General features: G+C 54.1%; 7 protein-coding genes across 7 annotated transcripts; 4 read left to right on the forward strand and 3 right to left on the reverse strand.

The window, feature by feature from the left end:
• Positions 1-67: 67 nt before the first annotated feature.
• PHACADRAFT_252393 (uncharacterized protein) lies at positions 68-3159 on the reverse strand. The gene is made up of 9 exons (XM_007393487.1): positions 2993-3159; positions 2896-2936; positions 2762-2831; positions 2498-2646; positions 2194-2308; positions 1575-1865; positions 1344-1516; positions 631-1291; positions 68-580 (listed from the first exon to the last, which is right to left on the reverse strand). The coding sequence occupies exons 1-8, from the start codon at positions 3126-3128 to the stop codon at positions 686-688; spliced, it is 1581 nt and encodes a 526-aa protein (XP_007393549.1). The 5' UTR covers positions 3129-3159; the 3' UTR covers positions 68-580; positions 631-685.
• Positions 3160-8089: 4930 nt separating this feature from the next.
• Positions 8090-9585, forward strand: PHACADRAFT_252397 (uncharacterized protein). The gene is made up of 5 exons (XM_007393488.1): positions 8090-8311; positions 8370-8602; positions 8713-8914; positions 8971-9123; positions 9179-9585. Exons 1-5 carry the CDS (start codon positions 8267-8269, stop codon positions 9266-9268), a joined length of 723 nt encoding a protein of 240 aa, XP_007393550.1. The 5' UTR covers positions 8090-8266; the 3' UTR covers positions 9269-9585.
• Positions 9586-10067: 482 nt separating this feature from the next.
• On the forward strand, positions 10068-11431 carry PHACADRAFT_252400 (uncharacterized protein). Its single transcript, XM_007393489.1, has 5 exons — positions 10068-10253; positions 10308-10503; positions 10558-10747; positions 10800-10938; positions 10996-11431. The coding sequence occupies exons 1-5, from the start codon at positions 10187-10189 to the stop codon at positions 11304-11306; spliced, it is 903 nt and encodes a 300-aa protein (XP_007393551.1). The 5' UTR covers positions 10068-10186; the 3' UTR covers positions 11307-11431.
• Positions 11432-11765: 334 nt separating this feature from the next.
• On the forward strand, positions 11766-12609 carry PHACADRAFT_252401 (uncharacterized protein). The gene is made up of 4 exons (XM_007393490.1): positions 11766-12029; positions 12086-12181; positions 12237-12322; positions 12383-12609. The coding sequence occupies exons 1-4, from the start codon at positions 12020-12022 to the stop codon at positions 12515-12517; spliced, it is 327 nt and encodes a 108-aa protein (XP_007393552.1). The 5' UTR covers positions 11766-12019; the 3' UTR covers positions 12518-12609.
• A 696-nt stretch (positions 12610-13305) lies between these two features.
• Positions 13306-14996, forward strand: PHACADRAFT_116987 (uncharacterized protein). The gene has a single exon (XM_007393491.1). The coding sequence runs from the start codon at positions 13377-13379 to the stop codon at positions 14982-14984; it is 1608 nt and encodes a 535-aa protein (XP_007393553.1). The 5' UTR covers positions 13306-13376; the 3' UTR covers positions 14985-14996.
• A 17-nt stretch (positions 14997-15013) lies between these two features.
• PHACADRAFT_139966 (uncharacterized protein) lies at positions 15014-17236 on the reverse strand. Its single transcript, XM_007393492.1, has 4 exons — positions 16994-17236; positions 16674-16935; positions 16433-16618; positions 15014-16382 (listed from the first exon to the last, which is right to left on the reverse strand). Exons 1-4 carry the CDS (start codon positions 17104-17106, stop codon positions 16215-16217), a joined length of 729 nt encoding a protein of 242 aa, XP_007393554.1. The 5' UTR covers positions 17107-17236; the 3' UTR covers positions 15014-16214.
• Positions 17237-17734: 498 nt separating this feature from the next.
• PHACADRAFT_252403 (uncharacterized protein) lies at positions 17735-22498 on the reverse strand. Its single transcript, XM_007393493.1, has one exon. The coding sequence runs from the start codon at positions 22446-22448 to the stop codon at positions 20022-20024; it is 2427 nt and encodes an 808-aa protein (XP_007393555.1). The 5' UTR covers positions 22449-22498; the 3' UTR covers positions 17735-20021.
• Between the last annotated feature and the right edge of the window lie 934 nt (positions 22499-23432).

The following is a 23432-nucleotide window of genomic DNA, read 5'->3' on the forward strand; positions in this document are numbered from 1 at the left end:
CGACAGTCCAGAGAACGAGAGCTCTTTCCTATCGTATGAGACTGCGAGTCATAAGAATAAGAGAACGCGGCGCTGAACATACGGTGCTAACTATATTGTGCATAAAACAAGAGAAAGAGCTGTAGAGGAGAGAAATGTAGAGGGAAAGGAGAAAACGTGTAACGGCATTATACAGAAAGGCGCAGGAAGATGAGACAGGCAGAAGAGAATGATGCGGGTGCGTTCCTTGCACTCAATCCAGAGCGTCCACAGGAGGATGAGATGGCGAGAGATGTGTGTAGGGCGAGGAATGCATTGCGTGCGAGCATGAAGATGCAGAAGGCGATGTGTGTGCGTCGTGACGGAAAAGGAGCGACGGTGCCTGACATCCGGGACGGACGAGGGTATCTAGGGATGCGTGGTGCGTTGCAGTCGTGTGCTGGACCGGAGCCGTGAGCGAGAGCAGATGGTCAAGGAGACGAGCGTCATGATTGAGGCGACATGGCCAAGGAGGTGTCCGCGGAAAAATATTAGAGGCATTGCGCCTTAGTAAAGATAAATATCTTGAGTTCATAGACGTCATGAAGTCGAGAGCAACAGCCTGTATCCGTATCGTCAGAATCAGTGTTGACGAGCATGAATGCAACGCACAATTAGTCAGATGTCATCACTGCCAACCGGCGGCAGACGTTTGTGTCCTTGTTGTTTATCCTCGACAGCAGAGCGCTGCCCAGAACGACCTCTTCCTCCCACCGTGCTCGTCCTGCTCTTGAATGATGGCGCTCTGCTCTCCGAACGCGGGGACAGCCTTGTTGGTGCCGTTCGTCCTCGGCGTCGCGGTGTTCATGTCAGCCGCACTTTGTCGCTGTGACTGATTACCGTACACGAAGTCGTTGGCCGCGGTAGGTAAGACAGGTGAGTTAGCGTGCCCGTTGCTCAGCTGGCCCATGCCATTATACTGCACCTGCGAGGTGTTGCCATATGCGGTGTTGCGGTACTGGTTCTGGCTTGACGCGTTTGCATACGGATGCTGCGCGACCAGTGTGCTATCGCGTTCGCGATCTCCACGGTGTTGGCTTGCCCGGCGGCTGGTGGGCGCAACCGGCTGCACGCTGATGTGCTCGCGCGAGGCCCCGCGAGATTCCAGCTGAGGTGTTCGTCTGCTCGTCTTGATAGCAGCAGGCGATGGCGCGAGTACCATGGGTGAACCTGGTTGTGACTGGTCGAGCGGCTGGCGCGAGCGGCGGTGAGCATGATCGCGATCGCGTGTCCGGTGCTCGCGTTGCGCAGTACGTGAGGACTCCTGGTGAAGCTATGCCGGCGTCATGTTGGGGCAACATCAAGCATTGCATATAAAAACTGACCTGCCCGGCCTCCAGTCCCTTGCCTCCGTTGAGGGCCATCCAATCAAACACCCCGTCCTCCACCTCGCCAAGGTTCTTGAGAACCTTGGTGAACAGCTCGCGCAGGAAGTCGTAATCCGGCTGCTCCTCGAATCCGAGCTTGCGTACGTAGTGCATGTAGATGCTGAACTCCTCTGCAGTGTCCAAACACTTAGAACGAACGCTTCAACTGATATTTCAATGAGGACGCACCAGGGAAGCCCTCGCAAAGTTCATCAATCGGCGTCGTCTGCTTCTTCTCGCCAATCTTCTCGTACTTCTGCTTGTTGGTAGCAGCCCGAAGACCTTGCCATGGTAGACCGCCACGGAGGAAGTACATGAAGACGTGACCAAGAGACTCTAGATCATCTCGCCGAGACTGCTCACGCCCCAAGTGGGTATTGATGGACATGTACCGTGCGGTACCAGACAACGATTTGCGTTCACGGTACGGAATGTGTTGTTTTGTTTTGGGGTCACGGTAGAGCTTGGCCATGCCAAAATCTAGTAGAACCAACGAAATCAGCAAGACTGTTCGAGTTTGACGTCTCATGACGTAAAAAATTGCCGAGAGCGGTTGGCCCTGTCAAAACCAAGTATAAAGGGCACCGCCTCGAGGAAAACGCACAGCCAGCGTGACCCAATGGAGCTAACAGCGGCCGACCGGACACGACCAGGAGGCGGTAGATAGACCGAGCTCCACTGGCGTAAACCATGTCCTATTCCCCTTCCAAGGATAGAGTAACCCGGGGTTGCGAAAGAAGGGAGCAAGAGTGAACATCTCGGGTAATACGAGACAACGACAAACTACACAGCTGGACAGAGTACATACCGATTATGTGAATAGTGTTGGCATTCTTCGTACCAGGGACTCCTATTAGGAAATTATCGGGTTTTATGTCTCGGTAAATGAGGGACTTGTCATGAATAGCTTGGACACGCGTAATCTGCGAGAAAAGTGTCAGTCGCTCGTACGCAATTAGAGCCCGGCGGGAGCGGGATGAAATCCTGCCAGGCGGAGCATGCCGCATACGACGGAAATCGCTTAAGTGCGGCAACAACGCCCGGAACTCAAGGAACGCCGCCCCATCACAGAGGCGAAGGGTTGTTGCAAAGCACATCCAGAGACGACTCACCATCTGTTTCGCGGCCATACAGACTGTCTTAATCGTGAATTTACGACTACACATGTCGAACAGGTCCTCGAGATTGGGCCCGAGGAGGTCGATGACGAGAACATTGTGGAGCCCTTCTTGTCCAAAGTGGTGCACTTGTGGGACGCCGGCTGTGGTAAAGCGTGGAAATGTGAGCGTCGCAGCCGCAGCAAAGCGCGAGAGGCAAAGCGGATGTGAGCAGCACAATGCCCACGGAAGAATAAACAAAAAGGAACTGGGACGTACGAGTTCCGTTCAACGTCCGGTACGACCTGAACTCGTCACGCAGCTGAGGAGCTTCAGATTTTCGGGGCTCCTGTACATGAAGTGAACAGTTTTAGTCGACTAGGACAACCCCCTGCGGACTGAAAGATACGTACAAATTTGATGGCGACGGGTTGGTTATTCAATAGGTTCAAGCCTACGGGTGGCATAGTTACAAATCTTGAGAGGTCTAGACTGGGCAGGAAGGCGCACCCTCGAATACGACACCGAAAGAGCCCTCGCCAATCTTCTTGCCAACGCGAAAATGAGTGCCGACGATGCTGTTAGTCGCACCAGATTGTGATGACGGGTGGGGGGATGAAGATGCTATTACATGTGGGGTCGTCATTGCTGAGGTGCAGAAGCCAGAGCGAAAGAAGGGGTAAGGTAGGGATGGAATATATGAGAGAGCGTAAGAGAGAAACCTCCACCGAAGCTCAAGTCGGGGGTCTGAACTGTTGGCGGAGGGAAAGAGCGGAATCCAATCGCCTCAATGTGGAGCTCTTATTCCCACGCCCAATACGCAGCCTTCTCGGGTTAGGGTTTCTCCGTGTCTGAAGGCTGGCCCCGCATTGACACGGTGCGTCCACCCCAAGCTGCTCCTCCTCAGGCACCAGGAGCAGGATCCAGACTAACCCGCACGTTGCAGGAAAAGCATGGAGGAATATACGCCCGAGTCCCGTTGCGAACCCTTTCGGTGGTGAGCCGGCGGCTTGACCAGGCTTCGAGACCTGCGTATGCTCCAGTCAGCTCATGAGTCGTAAACTTTCAGTTCGTCTGGGTTGACACAGCAATACATAATGTGCCTACAGAAGCACTGGCTCCACAGCCATTTGCTGCGACCGGCATGCAAATGTATCACGGTATGCATCCGTGAGTAGTCGATCATGATGCCAGCCGTCGAGGTTTACGCCCAATCGCAGACCGCCACAATGCTCAGCGCTCAGCGCTCATGAAGAATGAGCAGCGTGGATCTGGCTGCGGCTGAGGAATCGTGCATGATGCAGGACCCATCAACCGCTACCAGATCCATGATCCTCTATAGATGTGCGTCGTGCATTACTAGGTAAAGTCATTACATTAATGTTGTGGGTGAGCTGGACCGTATCAGCATGAAAAGCGGTCTTGCGACGGGCGAGCAACCGTGTGGGCGTGAGGCGTGGTTTCTGCGTGTCGGAGAGCATGCGGCTAGCATGGGATGACATGCCGTGCGCCGAGGGTTAATAAGGCCGTAAGAGAGAAGGTAGCTCACGCCAAACGTTATTCGCCTGTCGTATGTATATTCGCGAAGTAATGGATGTGGCCATTTTTGACAGAGACACACCAGCTAAGTTGTTCGATAGGATCCATCCAGGACATAGCCATCGCGGACAACCTTAGTCCAACGACTTCGCGTAGGTTCCGGGTTCGCCTTATGCACTATTATGTTGCCACTGGCAGGGCGTCTTTGTGGCGGGTCTCGAAGTCAGATCTTTGGAGGGCGTCCAAGCGTTTTTGTCGGTGAGTTGCACCCTCCAGTACTGGATTTTATAGCTGAACAGCCATAGCACTCCCAGCTCTCCTAACATTACAGACACTGCTACCGGTGTTAGGATAGGCGGTAGGCGCAATGTCGCGACCAAAGCACGTCGCTCTAGTCAATGCTCCTGCGGCCGAAGACTCTAGGCTGGTCTCCGAGGCTTCCGGCCCTACTCGACATCTCGAACCCCGAAGCTTTTTCCGGTCCGCACAACGGCGGTCCTGCAGGCTGTTAATAGCCCCTCGGGATGCGGTATGTCGGTGAGTAATCTGTTCGGTATTCAGATGTTCATAGCGGAATTGCCCGGCCGCAGATGAATAATCCCGTTCACCTAGTCGTTTCACCGTTATTTTCCTTCGGTGACGCAGTATGAATATATGACGGCCGGGTGTCGTATTCCGCTGTGGGGTAGAACGCCGATGCTTGATGCCCGAGGCCAGTGGTGCCCACAGTGCATTACTCTCCGATCCCCGAGTCAATTAGATATGGCAGGTACGGAGTCGAGACTACTTTCATCCCTACTGCTTTTTTCTGGTAGGTCCTAACGCCGCGGAGATTGCGGCATATTTGCCATCCTGCACTCCGACGTCACAGTGGCCCACGCAACAATTCTTCAGCTAGGCCCAGTAATGGCTCAAGTATTTTCTCTTCGATTATTGCTATGTCACATAATTCTTCCAGCTAAACTCTGCTACCTTGCATCCACCGGACCTGTAAAATCGCTCATATACGATCTGAGGTATTTATTGCCATGCCTATATGCTCTTGAGCGCAATGGACAGTCGGATTAACTAGGAAAAATTCTAGCTCAGCTACCAAGGCTCCCTATCCGCCACTTCCGAACCCGACGGGATATTACTGTTTTAAGCTTTGGGAGTGACTTCCGCGCCGGCATCCGCGGACTGGTTCGTCCCTTTTCCTGGTTCTGGTCGATAGGTACCGCCTTCCAGCGAGCCAAGCTATCATCTTTCGCATGACTCGACCGTTACTTTCACACCACTTGCCATCCCTCACAAATCTCGCATGCGCATGACTGTATCTTGGGACCAGGGTAGATGGCAATCAAAACTGAATGACGTGCATGAGACTATCTCTGTCACTCAGCTCATGGCGGTGCATGCATTGTATGCAGGCCGTCAGCATATGGCGCACGACATTGGACATCTGAGAAAGCATGAGCTTGATGTCAGGAGACATGAATAACAAAGCGAAAATAATATTTGCGAAGCTTACCAGATTGCGCCGCTGAAATCCGCTGCCTAACCCATGACACACCCAGAGTCGATGCATTGATGGAGGACTGGGACAGAGCTGCACAGCTTGTCAGCTGTTCTAAGTCTGCCGCCGGCCGCCGCTGCCAGCGAGCCATGACGATCGACGCGTTGCAAGCATAGTAGGCTGCGAGGATGCCCGGGTTCCGGCGCTTCGCCTGCGACAGTACCGCACCGTTGAAACCGTACCTAGTCTCCAGACAATTCGGCCGCCGTTGCGGCCTAGATCGCGTAATAGTCGAGCAGGAGTCGACAGCGCCGTAGCAGGGGTTATGATAAGCGAGACGACCGCACGAGCCCGAAAAATGGTATGGTTCGGGCATACGGGAACGTGACTATGACCGCAGCCGATCGGCGAGGCGCACATTCACCCGAGCGACCTCGCATCCCCGGAAGTCGTCCGCAGCAAGTCAGTCGCAGACCGTCGAAGAGCTCTGTGCCACCAAGTACAATCCCGGAGCGGTGCGCACAGAAGTAGTCGTCTTCGATCAATAATGCCAGCAAGCCACTGCAAGGCTCGAGACAGTGATTCAGCGCGCCAAAGACTAACCCACGACATGGATCGGAAACACGTTCGCGGGTGGATTGCGGGCTTTGCGAGGCCTAGGGGTGACGTGACAGGTGGTCCATTGCGGGCTCGAGAAGCGCTGCAGGGTTGGTCAGGAGGGCGTTGGCGCGGCGCTGTCTGGAGGGAGCCTCATCCGTAGTCCCTTGTGCCTGTGCGAATGCGAAGATCAAAGCTTGTCGCGAAGAGCTGCGGCTGAGGCGGTAGTGCAAAAGATGATGTGGCGCAAGAGAAGGCCTGATCGAGGGCAAGGACTGCTTATACCCTTGTACATAGCGATGATGTTCCGTTGTATTCCAGCCAGTAGGCTGTGTTAAGGCCTTAGGGCGGGTGTGGGTCCAGGACAATGTTCCGACAGGATACGCGTACAAAAGACCGAGCGGAGACATGTGCTTCTTGATCAAGGGGCAACAAGAAGCTCGGAGGTAGAAGCCGGAGTCTCTTATAATTACCCATGCTGAGCATAGATTCTGGGCGTCGATAGAGAGTAAAAAACTCATCCTCATGCGTGAGAAGGCCACGTAAGAGCATAGCGCTGGTTGTGTATCACAACCACTCTTCTCTTGAGCAAGGACGTGAGACTATCGTGACCGGTACGCTGGGAAATTCAACTATGCCGCTGACAGGATTTGAGTTTAATTCGTCAGCCTCCGTATCTCTCCAAGAGAAGAAGAACTCGCAAAATTGCTGCAGCAATATGTCACTTACACACTCCTTCGTGAGAAGCACATGCAGTGGAGTGATTGCACGTCATCTCCGAGGTGAACAAAACACGATCACGAGACGCACATGCTAGGAACGTCCACCATGCCAAAGCGAAGGTAATGCGGCGAAGAATTGCACAGCAAGGAGCCACCACGCAACAAAAAACCCCGAACTTAAGATTCCCCACGTTCATCTGACACGATCGCTCCTTCATATCAAGAGCATCAGCCGTCTAAATCCATGGCAGTTTACCTACCTCTCCCTCACTGATGTGTGGGCAGTGTCCGTCGGTGATTGGGACTATGGACCGAAGAGTCTACAAGAGCGTATTCTTGCGAGCTAGTCAGTAGGATGCGTTATTACCTCGGGCCTTACAAACCCTCTGCAAAATAAGTCGTCAACTTTTTCAATGCAACGCGAGCAGCTGTGCCCAATTTTTGTACCTCTAAAAGTAACACGCTCTCTACGGCCGGGAAAGCCGTCGTCTGCGGAGTTGCGAGCTAGCCAGCCTGGTGCGCGGGCCGGCTTGTCTGAAGACCGGCAGTGCGTATGTCCGAAGCCAGAATAGCGTCGGGAGCTGCGCGGCAGAGGGGCCCAATGGGAGAGGCTGTATATGACATGCATCCCCTTAGGGGATATTGCGTTATGACCCCGAATCAATCGTAAGTCAGGGAAAAACATGAGGATTGTGGCGCTCGGCGGGATGCTCGAGGCGTCGCCGGTTCGAATGCCGGCACAAGGGGCACAGTTGCATTTGAATCATATGTGGTTTTGCAGAGGGGCTCCTAACAAGGTTTCAGAACACGCACTCACCATCCGGAGATGCATGGTGCCGCTATGTTGGGTGCGTGATCTTCTGTCCGTTGCGATGCAGAGTGAATAATGGTGGCTGCGAGAGAAGGCTGTCACGGAGAGCGTGCAATCCCTGACTGTGAGTCCGTGCTTATGTGCGCGGAGGACGAATGCCAACGGTCTCGGCGGAGGCGCCATCACAAGAGACTTCGCAAAGCAGGGCAAGGTGGCCTTTTGAGGAAATAGCTCCTGCCATACATGGTGCTGGTGATCTTGGCTGAGAAAGCAAAAGGGCTTGTGACCGTGACAGTGACCGGCACGCTCCGCTCCCGTTCCGGCAGAAAAGGCGTGCTTGGTGAGCGATTTGTCAAGAGGCCAAGTATATACCCCGACCGCTAGCCGCCCGTCCTGCTCACTCTTCCTAAGCTTCGTCTAAGCTGCCGCACTCTCGCTTGCCCGACGCTGTCCTTTATAACTCTTGTACTCCGTCCAGCACCGATTTGCTCCATTTCCCCTCCGTGCCCATCTCTTGCAGCGACCAAGACACTCCAGCCATCAAAGCGCTGACTACTAGCGCACGCGAGTAACACAATCGAAGCTTCCCGCCACAGCCCACCTCAGCACTTCACCGCGTCATGCCAGTACCAAGAGTCATAAAGCTTCTCGTTATTTCTGACATTGTACGTCTCTGGACCTTCCTCCAAGGATGGCTTACTCAAGCACGCCTATTCCATTTAGATCTGCCCATGGTGCTACATCGGCCAGCGCGAGATGGAGCGGGCCATCGAGATGTGCAGTGACCTGCCCATCCAGGTCGAGGTCGAGTACCGCCCTTACCGCATCTACCCCTCCCTCAAGGACGGCCAGTTCCTCGACAGGTGCGAGTGGTTCGAGTCGAGGTTTGGAAAGGACAAGAAGGAGCAAATGGAGCGGATGATCATGCAACGTGCCCACGAGCTGGGTATGAATATGTGAGTCTTAGGATTTACCTTGCACAGCTGTCCCCCTTTGTCCTCGACGATCACCTGTCTTCCTCCGATTCGAGCGAGAATTAAGCGCTGACGGGCTCGCTGCTGGACAGAAAATGCATGGACGGCATCATCACCCAGACCACTCTCGCCCACAGGCTGTTGCTCAAGGCCTGGAAGATCGGCGGCCAAACAACCCAACAGGCTGTCCTAACAGCCATATTCAGGGGCTACTTTGAAGACCAAGCCAACATCGGCGACACAAACGTCCTTGCTGATATGGCTGTTGCGACAAATCTCATGACGAAAGAGGAGGTACGTGTTGTTCGATTGACTCTGAAATGTTTTGAACTCTGACCCATCTTCCTCAGGCAGTCGAGTTTTTGGAATCCGCCGAGTGCTTGGATGAGGTCGAGCGAATGATGAACGAGGCCCGGAAGAAGGGTGTGAACGGCGTGCCCTTCGTCGTGATTGACGGCAAGTGGGCGGTGAGCGGCGGACAGACCTCAGAAGTGTATTCGCAGGTGCGTCATCCCGATGACAAATCATTTAATTCCGTCGGGCTAACCCACCGAGTAGATCTTCAAAAAGCTTGCCAACTGCGAGCCGACGACGCCACGACCTACACACGCTGCACCCGCGGCTGCGAGCGTTTCTCTCAAGGCATGAGTCTTTCACTATCGGGACTTGTCCGGTTTCTTTGTGTCCCAACGATATCCACTTCGACATTATTCGTTGCAAGCCGTTTTATCATTATTCTGGGGCGGAGCGGACAGCCACTTTCCTCCTATCTCCTTGCATGGCTCTCCTCATCTTGGCCTTTAGCTTGTGTTGTATATTATGCGCCTTGTTTTCCTCTCTCACTCTCCGTTGTTTCTCTCACTCCGTCTGCACACACACAGAGACCATCCGTACACATTCATGACGCAGCGCGCAGATCATGGCTTTCCATTGCTCTCCCTAGCATACTATCCAATCTAACTTTAGCGATAGCTATACACGGCATGCCGATGTGCTGGTGGAAGCTACAGTGTCTGCGAACATAGCATGCAAAAGTGCGAAACGGCTTGTTATTCGCGCCGTTGGAATGCCTTCAGCTTTCCGACATTGATGTTAATTCTGTGTCTGCCACTTGGAAGCAAGGCTTAAATATTAAATGGCGGATGTTGTCTGTTGCGTGTGCCCTGGTGGTGGGGCGAAGCGGCGGCACTTCGGGATCTTGCAGCGCACGTCGGCCCGACCGCATGTGACGTCACACAGCCTCTACGACCTGGTTCTTCGCTCGATCCACCCAGAGCTCCAATGTCACGCGATGGACTGCGAACGATTTGCCCAGGTAAGGGCATCTTGTTATGACCGCTGCGCTGACATCCTCAATCCACAGAGTGGATCCCCCATGACCCGATCGTCATTCAAAACCAGGCTGGGCGTCGATTTTCATTCCCTCATCCTGCCCTTCCGCTTCCCGCCCCCTGATCCCAGCCGCACACAACCTAGCCTCAAGTGCACTAGTGTTGTCCTCGCGGAAGATCGATACACTTGGACCTGAACCTTCACGACATTTGACGACATTTTTTTACGGAGCAAATGCCTACGGCACACCAGCACTGGGTTTATGTCTGGATACCACTTTTCACCGCGATAATATGGTTTGGTAAGCACCTTCTCATTCAATCCCGCTTCTAACAAGACTGACGGCGCGGGGTAGGAACTCTTCTGGCGATGCTCATCACCTATCTCGCCGAGGGGCGTCCGCATTACGTCTCGGAAGACGGTAGTATAGCCTACATTTCCGACGTAGGCGCAGATATCCTTAAGCCGTTGTTTGTTACCGGATGCGCAATAACGGCCGTTGGATTCGTCCTCTCACTCGTGATAGAGCGATGGCTCAGGCACTCTGGCCGGTGTGTCTTCTTTGCTTATTACTACCTCCCAGACTTTACTAATCAGACATGTAGTCTTATCGCAGAAATGCGGCGCAGAGAGCGAGTGTTGTCCATTCTCGCGATCATAGCATCATTCATCGGAGGCATGGGCCTCCTTCTTCTGTCGATATTCGACACGAAGCGTCACCCGAGCTTGCACCGGGTCTTTCTACTCGTCTTCATCGTTGGCGTGGGCCTTAGCGCTCTTTTTACGATCGCCGAGGTGAGTTCTTCTCTTTGCGGTACGTGAGGATGCGGCTGATCATGCGCCACAGTACCGTTGGCTGAGCAAAGACTTCGTCGAGCTGCGCAAACTGAGAAATGCCTACATCGTGAAGGGCATCATTGCCGGAATTCTCATCGTCCTCGCTGTTGTCTTCGCCATCACCTTATACACAGCAGTAAACGTTGGAGGTACGAATGCACCTCATATGAACTTCCTTATGCTACTAAGCTGACCTTTCTTCCCAGCCGTCGTTGAATGGGTTATCGCCTTTGGTTACACATTCTATTTGCTCACGTTCTGGTACGACCTGCGCATGGCGAAAGGCGTCCACCGCGGCGAGTTCTCACGCAAGCGTCTCATCGACATGGAGAAGCAGGGCATCCCGATTTCCGCAGCGACGGCAGGTCATGAGGGAAACCCCCGTAGAAGCGATGCGCACAGCACGACCACCAGTGGTACCATGGGTACCGTTAACGGTTACCCTGTGTCGCACGCGGGTAATGACCGTGGTGCTAATAGAGGTTACACTGGGCACAATACCCGGGGATATGCTTGAGGGAGGAACGATTTGCATATTGAAATCGACGGACGATCATGTACAATTCTTTGCTGAGATTTCGTCACACTTGTTACCCCTAGTAGCTGCAAAGTAGTATACCTTCTCTATAATGGTCTTCATTACATTATTTGTGCCAGTATTTTCAAAGTCCCCTTGGCTCAGATCCATGGTACAGCTTTTCATAAAGCACGGCCGATGGCAATACTGCCTCTCGCTCCACTAGATGAGTATGGCAAGGGAGGGAGGACATGAACGGACAGTCTGATCCGGGCCGACGTTGCGATCACAGTGGGGAGCGCCTGGTGCGCCCCGCCGCGCTCGGTCGGCGAGATCGCGTCTTGAACGCCTCCATCGTCGAAGCTGTCTCGCACATTTTACACCTTAGGACAGAGCTGTAATTCCTGTGCTTTGCTATGTCTAAACCATCAAGCCCTCCATCGACCCCCTTGCGCTCACCGCTATCCCGACCTCCGTCGTCGCCGTCACCACTCCGACCGAATTCGCCCACGACGCCGCGTTCTGTTTCCAGTCCTGCCACCGTGTCCGGCAGACGAACCTCGGCACAACATGCGCAAGGTGCCCCGTTGACGCCAACACCGCCTCCAGGAGGCCCCCCGCAGAAGACGAGGGCAAGAGATCTCTTGAGGAAGCACTATGGCTTGGGCGTAGGACCGCCAGCACCGTCAGGCGGGAAAGGCGTGGCAGACCCGATGGACTTGGGTGAGTGTATGCGTGTAAAATATTGCAATGCTTATGACCTCATATATGCGAAACAGATTCGACCGCATTTGACGCAAAGGCGTACTATGAACAGCTCATTACCACGGCATCCCTTCCTGCGTTGCTTCGTAAAGAGAACGAGCTGCTTACAGGTGGGTTTCTTTCAAGTAATGCTCGATCACCGTATCTATAACGCTACTCTCGCAGAGATTCGGGAGTTAGACAGTGAAAGACAGTCGTTGGTGTACAACCACCACCACGAGCTCATTGCGGCGAGCGATACGATAGCAGCGGTTTGTCATTTGACCTAGTATACCACCCGAACGTCTTTATGAGCTGATGTACGTCCCTAGATGAAAGCTCGCGCCGAGAATCTCGATGCCGAGATGGATCTTCTGAAGGCTGCTTTCTCTGAGATCTCACGTCTATCCGCCGAGGTTGCGATCGAGCATGCCAGGGCTGGCGATGCTGCGTCGACGCCACCTTGAATTGTGATCTCGTTCTCCAGTGGCGTTTCGATGCCAAGCTTCGGTTACAAGTTTAGAAGATATGTGGAGTGTGGACAACTGTAACAGAAAATTTAGGACGTCATCAATGTGCAGTATATTCTCTGCCGGCAATGACGCTGAACTGAAGCTCTCCTGCAGCGCAGGTGGTCCCTGTCGGGGTTTGTCCCTGCTTTTTCACTAATCGAGTGGCTCTGGCATTCTTCCCATCGGGGCTCCGTGGTTTTCGTGGCGCTGTAAATGAGGAATACAAGATTCGCAGGTCGGACCTGTTTTTCGCCGACCCCACCGCAAGACATCACAAAGTTCGGCTGAGTTCCATTCCGTTCTGCCGCATGTTGACATCTTGCATCAGATCTTATCGCTCATATAACCCCGCTGTTCCGCAGGTCCTCCACGTAGCGTGGCCCCCTTCGTTCAAGAGAAGAGGACTGACTGCCCAACATCTCCTGACTTATCAACAGGACACCAGTCCATCATGGATCAGACTTCCGAATTTGCAGCGGAAATACCACTTGCTAATGCCCGCGCGAAGGTATGTCTATCGTGTGAAATAACTATATTAGTACAACTAATCGTCTGATCATCGTCTGGGATAGAGTGCATCAGGTGCCATATTACATGGGTGGGAAGGCATTGAAGAACACCTTATGAATAATGATGAGGGGAGAATGAAAGGATATTCCGAGGACATTGACAATTTACTCTTCTTCGTAAGCTTGAACTCTGTTTTGTTTTTGTTTTGCACAGAAATAACATGGCCTATCGCTAGGCTGGTCTGTTCTCTGCTATATTGACTGCCTTCGTGCAACAGTCATATTTACTGCTCCAAACCGACCCTATGGAGACCACCAACCAGCTCCTCGCATATGGTATCTCCAGTGGAACTGTAGACGTCTCTGCCAACCCCCTCATTCATAGGAAGATAACGAGGATCTTAACCGCAGAAGAGTCGCCCAGCTCTCTGAATTCAGCCCGGTGGATCAACGCACTGTTCTTCGTCAGCCTTGTTCTGGGCCTCGCTGCGGCACTTCTAGGCATCCTCGCAAAGCAGTGGCTACGTGAGTACATGCACTGGAATTCGCCGCTGGCTCTCCCCCGGGAAAACATTCTTGTGCGGGAGATGCGCTTCGAGGCCTGGCAGATGTGGAACGTCGCTGCGACCATCTCGGCTATCCCTGCTTTACTCGAGGCGGCGATGATCTTATTCCTCGTTGGCATGGTCATCCTCTTGTGGACACTAGATGACATTGTGGCGATCGTTGTCACGGTGATAGTCGCCATATTCCTCCTCGTCGTAGCTGTCTTCACGGTCCTCCCCATCTTCTCCCGCCGCTGTCCATACAAGTCTCCAACCTCATGGGCCCTCGTCACCACGTTCCATGCTTTGTCGGCATCCATCGAATGGGCCAAGGATAATATTTGGGTCCTTTGGCGTCGCTGGGAAACGCTGACGGCTGCTCATCGAGACTGGTCCCTACAGAAGGTGTTCAAAGAGGTGGTCCACGGTAACTCCCTTTCTGGGCGAGAGTTCCAGTTCGTCCTGTGGCCATCGGCTCTCCCGAAGAACTGGAGAGAACGCGATCTCGGAACCTGTCGCGCAACGGACGTGCGAGTCGGCGAATGGTGGTCTACACGACTGGACGCTCTCCCAGCAGCGAAGGAGGCGCTTGCAAAGGAGAAGATCCATCTCGGTGAGGATGGAGAGCTCATGGGGACCCCCCAACCCGAAGATGTCCCTGATGAAGCCGCACGAGAGCTGGTCACCTACGTCACGGAGACGGCGTTTCTTCTCCGCGCGCTGTCCTGGGTGCAGATGTCTTCCCAGGACGTTCGTGTCGGTGCCTACATAGCGCAAGCTGTGGAATCTATTCGACGGGATATAAGCAAAGACGCCGCAGCGCGCTGGTCCTCGGGTATCTATGCCACAGCCAACTGGTGCATCATCGCGTCACTGCAGGACGGTACCATCTACCAGCCACACCTTGCGCTGTTTCACGGCAAAGTCAAGAACAGCCGTACCAGCATAACCGAAGTTCGGGCAGGGCTGGATGTCTCCATGGCTGGTGATCAACTCACGGTGCCTTCGAGCGAGGGTAAAAGCTGGCTTGAAGTAAGGCGAACGCGAGGCTCAGCGCAAGGTATACACTCCATGCTCGCGCGAATGCTTGCAGTTGACTTCAACCGGTTCTCCACGGATGTCACCGGAACCGACTCTGCCTTGCGTGTGAGACGGCTGATGGAACTCTACGCTGTTGTCTCTGACCATGATGTCTCTATGCCTCTACCGGCGACAGAATCGCGAAATTCTGCAAGTCTACGCCCCTTGATCAATGCCCAGCCGCGGTCGTGCCCTGCCGGTGCTCGATCTTTGATCTTCGTTATGGCTTGCCAGCTCTCAAGAGTAACTTTCGACACGGAGAACAAGAAGCTAGGTCGGTCTTCCTAATGTGTCCCGTAGCGGCTGTACTGACCCTGCGTAGTCACTTGCCCCGGTTCTACTCGAACCAAGGACTATGAAAAGCTCCTGCTGCACTACTTCGACACCGATCCCTACACATGGAGCATTGATCTTCTCGATATGTTCGTACACGCTGCATCAGGATGGCTTGTTGAACAGAAGTCCCTCGCGTCATCTGAAGATGTAACCAAGATCATCGGGAAAATGATGCAAGCTGGCGAAACCCTGCTTCAAAAGACGGCGAAGCATGTGTACGGTGTCCGACACGTTAACGATGAAGAGTGGCTCTATGGTTTGTCCGTCCACATGCATAAGGAGCTCTTCACAGCACACCGTCCTCCGCTACGTACATTGCTTCACACCTTCGAAAAGCTTTTTCTCCGAGACGCGCTGCTCGGCGACCAGAAGCGCATTTCCGCATATTTACATGATGGGCTCCAGACACTTCATAACGACATCACGAAATGCAAGGACGAACACTGTCGATGGTCCTCGCACCGTTGTGACGCCAGTGACGATTACCTGGACTGTCCTTTGTTGAAGAAGCCCGGTTCTGCAAACGTCGGCCCCGTACCCCAAGGGTCGTACGACGCGCTCACAAGCGAAGAGGAGTCTTTCCTGTTTGGCGATTGGGGCGGCGGTAACGACCGTCTCCTTCCAAGCGTATCTCGTGCGCGGTTCGGCATGAATGACGGCGACGATGAGCGGGCCCTCTCTTCTAACCCCAACTCTCGGCCCCTGCTCTTCGACTCGCCATCACAGTCCATGTCTGCTGCGTACCCTAGCCCCTGGTTGTCGCACTCCCCTACACCGTTACACGAGTCGCCGGTCGCTTTACGAGCAGGAACACGTCTCGTTGAGCCGACCAGCCCGCCTATACGCGCCGCTTGTTTGGCCTTGCAGGAGTCGGGAGACATGCTAGACGAGTCTGCACCGGGGAGTCCGCACGTGCGCGATGCAGCCCAGCTGTTTGCACTAGATGCAACGCCAACTGAGAGGCGTGATGATGGGCTCTCAACGCGGTATCTGTACGAGGTTCTGCCGCACGAAACGGACGAGGATCCAGGCGAGTGACGGCACGGGATACTAGTAGCTATCCGACATGATACACAGTGTTAAAGGACGATACATGACGGCGCATACGCATACACAACGATGTATACATTTACAAGTTCTGGACTGGACAGCGAGTCTTATAGCTGGGAGTTTAGCCGCGATTTAACGCTTCTGCAGCTCTCCGTCGATGTAAACATCGAACTTCTCATCATAGAAAGCGACAAGGCCCTCGATCTGCAAGCACTCCGGGTTCGCATTGCGATACCACCACACACTATTCGGTTCTTCTGTACCGTTCGGCAGCCGGATGGCGTAATAGTTCGCGACGCCCTACCGCCAACCATCAGTGCGCCGTATAATACAGAACTGCACGACAGCACCTTGTACGGACACTCGGTAGTATGTTGTGACTCTACCCAGAACTGCATATTGCAGTCGGGCTTAGGAATATAGGTACGCCTGCGGAGTCCAGTCTCGAGTAGGAACTTGGGCCTCCTCGTATCTGCTAAGACTTGGCCGTTGAATTCGACGCGGACGTGGCGGGACGATTGTAAGACGTCCACACGCTGCAGATGCAGATGAGGTCAGGTATCTTTCACTGCGAAGGTCTGGAGTGTTTACCTTGTATGGATCCTTAGGGTGAACAAAAACCTGCTGGTCCTCCTCAAGCCAAGCATCCATTGCACCGAACAGGATGGAGATGAGTCCTTGGAGTTCCCCTTCGACGTACTTTGTTGCAGCTCCAAGAGCCCGGTTACTCCCTATGACAACATCATAGACCTCGTACTTGCTATCATCGGTAGAGTTTAGGGAGCGAGCGAGATATTTCTCGGGCAAGTCCTTTGCTTCGAAGAAATAAGTGGGATAATAGGACGAGACCCATCTATAAGGACATGGGTGAGCCCAATGACAACGTGCAATGGCCGCGTGAGTATACATACACAAGCTTCGCGTTGTATGTGTCGACGATGTACTGTCCGCCGAAGAGCACCCTAACACGGCTTGGAGCACTTTCAACGTGGGGGAGCTTGAAGAGGGAGTGGGACATGGACATGGTAGTTGGCGAGAGAACCTCAAGGGACTTCTCGTCGCATATAAGGGGCACATGCGAAGGGCACTCGCCCGTCTGACTAACATGCGAGGAGCTGTTCGCTTACAGCTTGCTTACAATGACGATGAGACAAGCCACACGGGGGCAAAGAACGGGCATCGTGAGTGTCACGCGCTAATGGGCCACGATCACATGACTAGTGTATAACGCGTGCCCCGGCATTTTCCTGCCGCCCGCAACGAGCGCGTCTGCTTCCGTCTGCCATTCACCGACTACCACCACCGTCGCCAGCGGTTGCATAGCATTACACTGAACTCAATATGTTGCCTCGTATCGACGATGACGAGGTCGTTCCCACCAGTGACGACGACGAGATGCAGCAGATGCGTTCCGATCCGCTGGACTTGCTTGGCGATGGTGTCCGTGAGTGACTACGCTTTATCGCGCATACACTGATCAAACCAGCAACCATAGGCACTCCTAAAGCTGTGGACACAAGCTTGGAACTGAATGACAAAGCCGCTGGAGGTTTTTTGCCTTCTCAACCACCTATTACTTTTTTGGCTGGAGCCACCGAGAAGTTGTCGTCAAGTCCGCATCCATATGAATTCCAGTGGGACTTAGCAGACTCATCCATTGCAATAGCTATTACTAGCGGCACTTTTGGGTCTTCAGCAGCAGGCCCTCATCCCGCGATTGTTGCTGCGGTCACACCGGTCATCCAAGAGGCTGCATCAGTGCGGCGTGGGCCAAAGCCACGGCCAGCTTACAAGATTCGCCCTGCTACAGAGGACGGAATTGCTCAACCGACAATGTCTACTTCAGTTATCAGTAACGTTCTCACACCCGTAATGCCACACCCGCAGCTACCCACAGATCCCATCGAGACTGCTACTACTGTCTCCAGTACAAGCAAGGGAAAGGCGAGGTTAATCGAAGATAGTATTGAATCATTCTCACTGGACATCGCTGAACGAGCGAAGATTCGGTCTCGAGTTAAGACTATCGCAAAGACATTTGTTGTCGAGCCAACCGACATCATCGAATTAACCTCAGAGTCAGAGGATGAGCTTCTACTACCTTCTTCTAAGCCGAAGACTAAGGACAAGCCTAAGAAGATCGCGTCCTCGAAGGCGGCTCCAGCGAAGAAGGCTCCTGCTCGCAAATCTCCTGCCAAAAAAGCACAAGCTAGTCATGGAATAGAGGCCCCAGACTCGACGCCAGTCACACTCCCCGTACCCACTTCTGACCCAGTACCAAGTTCACAACTACCGCCGTCGGATCCGCCGCCACCGTCATCTGTTAACCTGTTACCAACGTCGACGCCTGTACTCAACCTTAGTCCTCCGCTTTCCCCTCCACCTGCGCCGCCTGCACGCAAGCGTAAGCGGCCAGCACATGCAGACTCAGATGATGAAGACGCTGCTGCTCCATATAGATCTGGAGTGGTGACAACGGCATCCGCGGAATTCATGCCTCCACCTCCGCCTCCGGCGTTCTTCGCATCGTCCTCCCCCCCTGCCGGTCCCTCTGGCCTTGCTTCCTCTAAGGAAGCTTTCGGCCCACTTGAGCAGTCAATGCTATCTGTACTGGAACCCAAGGCCAAGGGTCAAGGGCCGGAAGAAGGCCGCTGATGACGAGGACGAGGACTGGATGGGGGATGATCCGAAGCCAAAACCAAAAGGCCGTGGTCGTAAGAAGAAAACAGAGGAGGAGGAAGACGAGGACTGGGACGACAAGCCAAAGCCTAAGGCGAAGGTGAGGGCGAAACGCTCTCCCAAGAAGAAGAACGATGCCTTCCCGACTGCAACAATGGAGGGAGCAGACCCGGACACTGTGTTGGTTCCCAAGCCGAAGAAGGCCCCTGCGCGAGGGCGAGGAAAGAAGGCACAGGCAGCCGCAGCAGACGCTGTTGAGGGCGCGGAGGAGGACGATGCTCCAGCTAAGCCGGCGCCAGCGGCAAAGAAGGCTCCTGCTCGAGGGCGAGGAAAGAAGGTGGTGGAGGTAGTTATCGAGGTTCCGAGTCCAGTGAGGCGGTCCGCAATGACTCATAACGATGGTGAACAGGCAGAGGAACCATCGGCACCAGCTCTTGCGCCCCAGCCCCTGGAGTCTGAGCTATCTGCACTGGACTCCGACGAAGAGGGGAAGAGGAATTCTAGTGGAAGAAGCGCACTCGAGTCTGAAAAGCCCGGCTCGAGTAACGTTAAAGGCAAGAGCAGGAGGAAGAAACGCGCTCTGGTGGTCTCGGATGAAGACGACGGAGACAACCGCCCACTATCACCCAAGAAAGCGAAGATCACTTCCGAGTCTGACGACGAGCGAAATGTCTCTGGCCCAACGGAGACCTCTAACCGCGAGGATGCGCAGAACTCATCATTTAGGGGACCTCTACCTCGCACTCCAGCTCTCAGGCCATCAGTCACCCCGTCCTCCGCTTCGACAATGCGTTCCTTCTCACATCAGATCCCCAAGGCTAAAGGCGTCTCCATGTCCGAACTCATCCGGCGCGCAAGTCAGGCACAGGGCTCGCCCGTTCCCTCGACTGTGTACTCCCCGCTAATCAAGATGTCCAAGGGCACGCTCCGTAATATTGCGCCCCTGCATCCTAACAGGAAACCGCCGCCACCACCACCTCCGCGTCCACCCCCGCCGAAGAAGTCAAAGAAAGAGCTCGAGCTTGAGGAGAAGTGGGAGATGGAGCTCGAGGACGAAGTTGAGGGATGGCACTCGCTTTCTAATGAAGAGCGCGCGAGGCTAAGACGAGCGAAGCGGGATGCGTACTATGGGTTTGATGACTAGCATGGACGGTCCAAATGCTCCGCATTTCCATACTTTATCAACCGAACTTCTATGCGTGAATGGGGGTAATTACATTAATACTACTATATACGATACGTCGCTAAGTCATGGCCGGCTCATACGTCGCGCAGCGTAACACCTAACTCGGGCTTGGTACCAAGCGTGAGCCCAAGAAACTTGACAGGCACCCGGAATCCCAGCATGGGGCGCCTTGCGTACTCGTCCGCGCCGCGAAGCTCAAGCATCGCACGCACGCCGAGCTGCGGGATGATCACACGCACGGTGTTCCGGCGCAGCGTAGCATCGGCGGAGCTCTCTCGGATGGCAATACCCTCGAGGTTGTCGAACGGATTTGGGCCCTCAGCGAGGTTGCGTGGGTCCGCGCGCCAGCGGTCTATGTATTTGAGGGCCCAAAAGAGGTGATGACGCCGCTCGAGAGCACGGAGCGCAACTTCCTTCGTTGTCATCTCTTTCGCGAACTCCGTCATCCAGTCGTGACTGAAAAGCGGCTGCACCGGAGTCCCATCCGCCGCGAGGGCGTGCTTGATCTGCCAGTGCGAGACGAGGTCGGCGTACCGTCGCAATGGCGAGGTCACACGCAGGTAGCCCTCGCCGTCGGGCACGCCCATGACCCAGTGCCCCTTCGTTGACACCTGATTGTCACCCTGTGGGAAGCCGACCTTCTTCTTCATGATGTCCTCATAGGGAATATAGGTATCAGGGTCGCGCAGCGAGAGCACATCCGCCAAGGCTTCGTCAGTGGCGTCTGGAGCGGTCGATGTACGTCGAACAGCGGGGATGTTATGATCACGGCAAAATCGCGACGCGACGCGACAGGCAGCTTTCATTGCTTCCGCAACCATTCGCCGCGCACCGATTTCGTCGTACGCTTGCTCTCCAACTTCATAGGTGAGCTGAGGGAAGCCCTCGAAGATATTTGGATGTGTCAGATCCGTGGAATTCGGTGGTGATGGCTTAGAATCCATAGTGACCTTCACCGTGGGTGCCGAGAACCAAAATCTATTGGACAAGAACCGATTGGCCACGAACTTGAGGGAGATGTTATAGAGAGTCCGCAGCTCTTCAACTTGTGCAGGTGCAAGAGAAGGAGTGACAAGTCGGGATTCCAGGTTCGCTTTTCGTGCGAAAGGCAAGAACTGTGATCTAGCAGGTAGACCCAAAAGCTTATCAACCTGATTATACTGCAGAACATGCACGTTACGTAGAAGCCCTGCCCGGACTTTGTAGTCCGTGATGTCGCCGAGCTCGTTGACCTTGCAGCTGAATGTGAGAACATTCTCCGAGAGGCCGTTCCTAGAATTTGTACCAAGACTAAGCCCGTCGTACATGAAGGCAGATGGGATCATCGGCGTCGTGCTGTGGATGTCGTAAGATGTAGTGTACTGTATACGAGCCTGGCGTGCCAGTGTATGATTTGGGTGGATTTTAAGAGTGGGATCAGCGACGTGGACATGAAGCCAGTACGAGCCCGGCTCGGAAGGAATTGATTCGATAGACAGCGCGTCGTCGAGCTCTTGCGCGCCTTCATCGTCAATGACGAAGGCAGGTAGGTCCTTGAAGTCATGCCGCACGTGCTCGACGATATCGCGAGGGTAGAACTCTTCGGGACTGAGACTCGCACCAGATGATGTTGAGGTAGAAGGCGCTGGGATGCTCGTTCTCGACGGAACGCATAACAGGGCCCTCTCCCTGGTGACGGGATCGTCCCACGGCGCGACCACGCCCATCTCGATGAGGAGCTTGTGAACAACAGCCTGATCGACCTTCCCCTCGGACAAACCCATCCGCTTCATGACGGTAGCGACTGGAACAACGTAAGGATCTTTCTGTGTCGAACGCGTCGATCGGACGAAATCGTGGAGCACGCGAATAATTGCTTGCTCTTCCGAAGTGAAGGTAATGGAGATATTCGCACGGCCCGCAGGACTTGAAGAAGAGGTCTGATCCATGCGAGATGTTGCGACAAGTGTTTTCGCCTTTTTGTAGAAGCCGTCCAGCGCTGGGTCGCTGACTGCAAGCATTCTCGAAACCGCCTCCAGGTCCCCAAGGGGCTGCCGAGGACGAACCCAAAACTTTTGTGTTTCCAAGAAGCTGCTGGTCTGCGCGATGAAGCGGTCGTGGTTCGCCATGAGGAACTTGTGCACGCAGAGCTGCACAAGAACGTCTTTATCGCCAATAGTCCTCAATATCTCCGCCGTCGTGATTTCCTGCCAATCCTCGGAATTTGCCCACGGCGCGTCTTCGAGGATGCGGTGGATCTTCATTGAAACGCTCTGATAGTTGGTTTCAACCTCCTTCTCCAGCGCGCGTATCTTTTTCAGGACGGCAACTCGAGCCGCGATTGTTTTGGGGGGAAGCTGTTCTTCTTCTTCTTTTTGAGGGTCGTAAGCCCGCATGATGGTAGGCCGATCAACCAGACCTGGGACGGCGAACATGACATCTTCTGGCAGGTGCACCCAAGCCTCGCCTGTACTCAAGAGACTTAGGATAGTGCGGTCATTGCCTACTTGTTGGGAAAGCATTACCACGCCGTGGGAAGTAGTCAAGTTACTGCAAACATGATTAGATGAGTGCTCGGTAGCAGTGGATGAAGGGTATACGTACCGTCGTACCTCAACGAACGTCCCCGGAGAGAATCTTTTAGTCCTCGTTGCTTCAACGTCTGGGTCTTCTATCTCGGCGGCCTCTTGGAAGAACTGAAGTTTCGTCTGGGTGGCCATGTCGGATTTTACACTCGCCTCAAGGGTTTTGTACTCATGCATTGTCTTTGGCTTATGAATAACGTTATGGCGTATCGTAATGAGTTTGTTGGTTCCTTGGTAGACTTTCCGTGAAGGTTCTTTGACTTCGCGAGATCCCAGCCTGTACATGCCGTCTACGGGACCTAAGAACTGCCTAGTCTTCGGCGGCGGTGGCAAGTTGGATTTGCGTTTCTGTTGCCAACCCTGGGAAGGCGTAGGACGACGCGCATGATCTGCAGCGTCTTCATGTAGAGTTCGGACTATGAGACAACTGCCAGGAACGCGAGATGGGATGCACTGCAGCGGACGACAATGCATCGAAAGCGAACGGATTGAAGGAGGAGATGGTTGCGCGCTAAAAAGTTGACCACGGTGGACGCTTTCGGATTTTCACATTCGTGTGTTTCGTTCCCTCTTGGGTCTTTGGCCTGCTTTGCCCTTGCCACTCGTGGATCCACCATCTCGGATATGTTCAAACGCGTACAAAAGCGGGTATGGAAGCTGGAGAAAGAGGAAGAGCTGGGACTGGATAGCGAGATGAAGGAGGTGCTGGGTTTGCAAGACACTGACTCCGAGGAGAGCGACTCTAGCAGCTCTGAGTCAAGCTCAGATGACAAAGGGGCTGATTGGAGGGCCGAAGATGGGGACGTCGAAGAGGAAGAGGTCGAAGAGGATAGTGAGGAGGAAATGGAAGGTATGGAGAGTGAGGCAGGAGAGGATAGCGAAGCCGAGAACGAGTTCCCGCCAATGTCCGTCACTCAAGCC

This window comes from Phanerochaete carnosa (assembly GCF_000300595.1).
Source record: "Phanerochaete carnosa HHB-10118-sp unplaced genomic scaffold PHACAscaffold_3, whole genome shotgun sequence".
Lineage (NCBI taxonomy): Eukaryota > Fungi > Basidiomycota > Agaricomycetes > Polyporales > Phanerochaetaceae > Phanerochaete > Phanerochaete carnosa.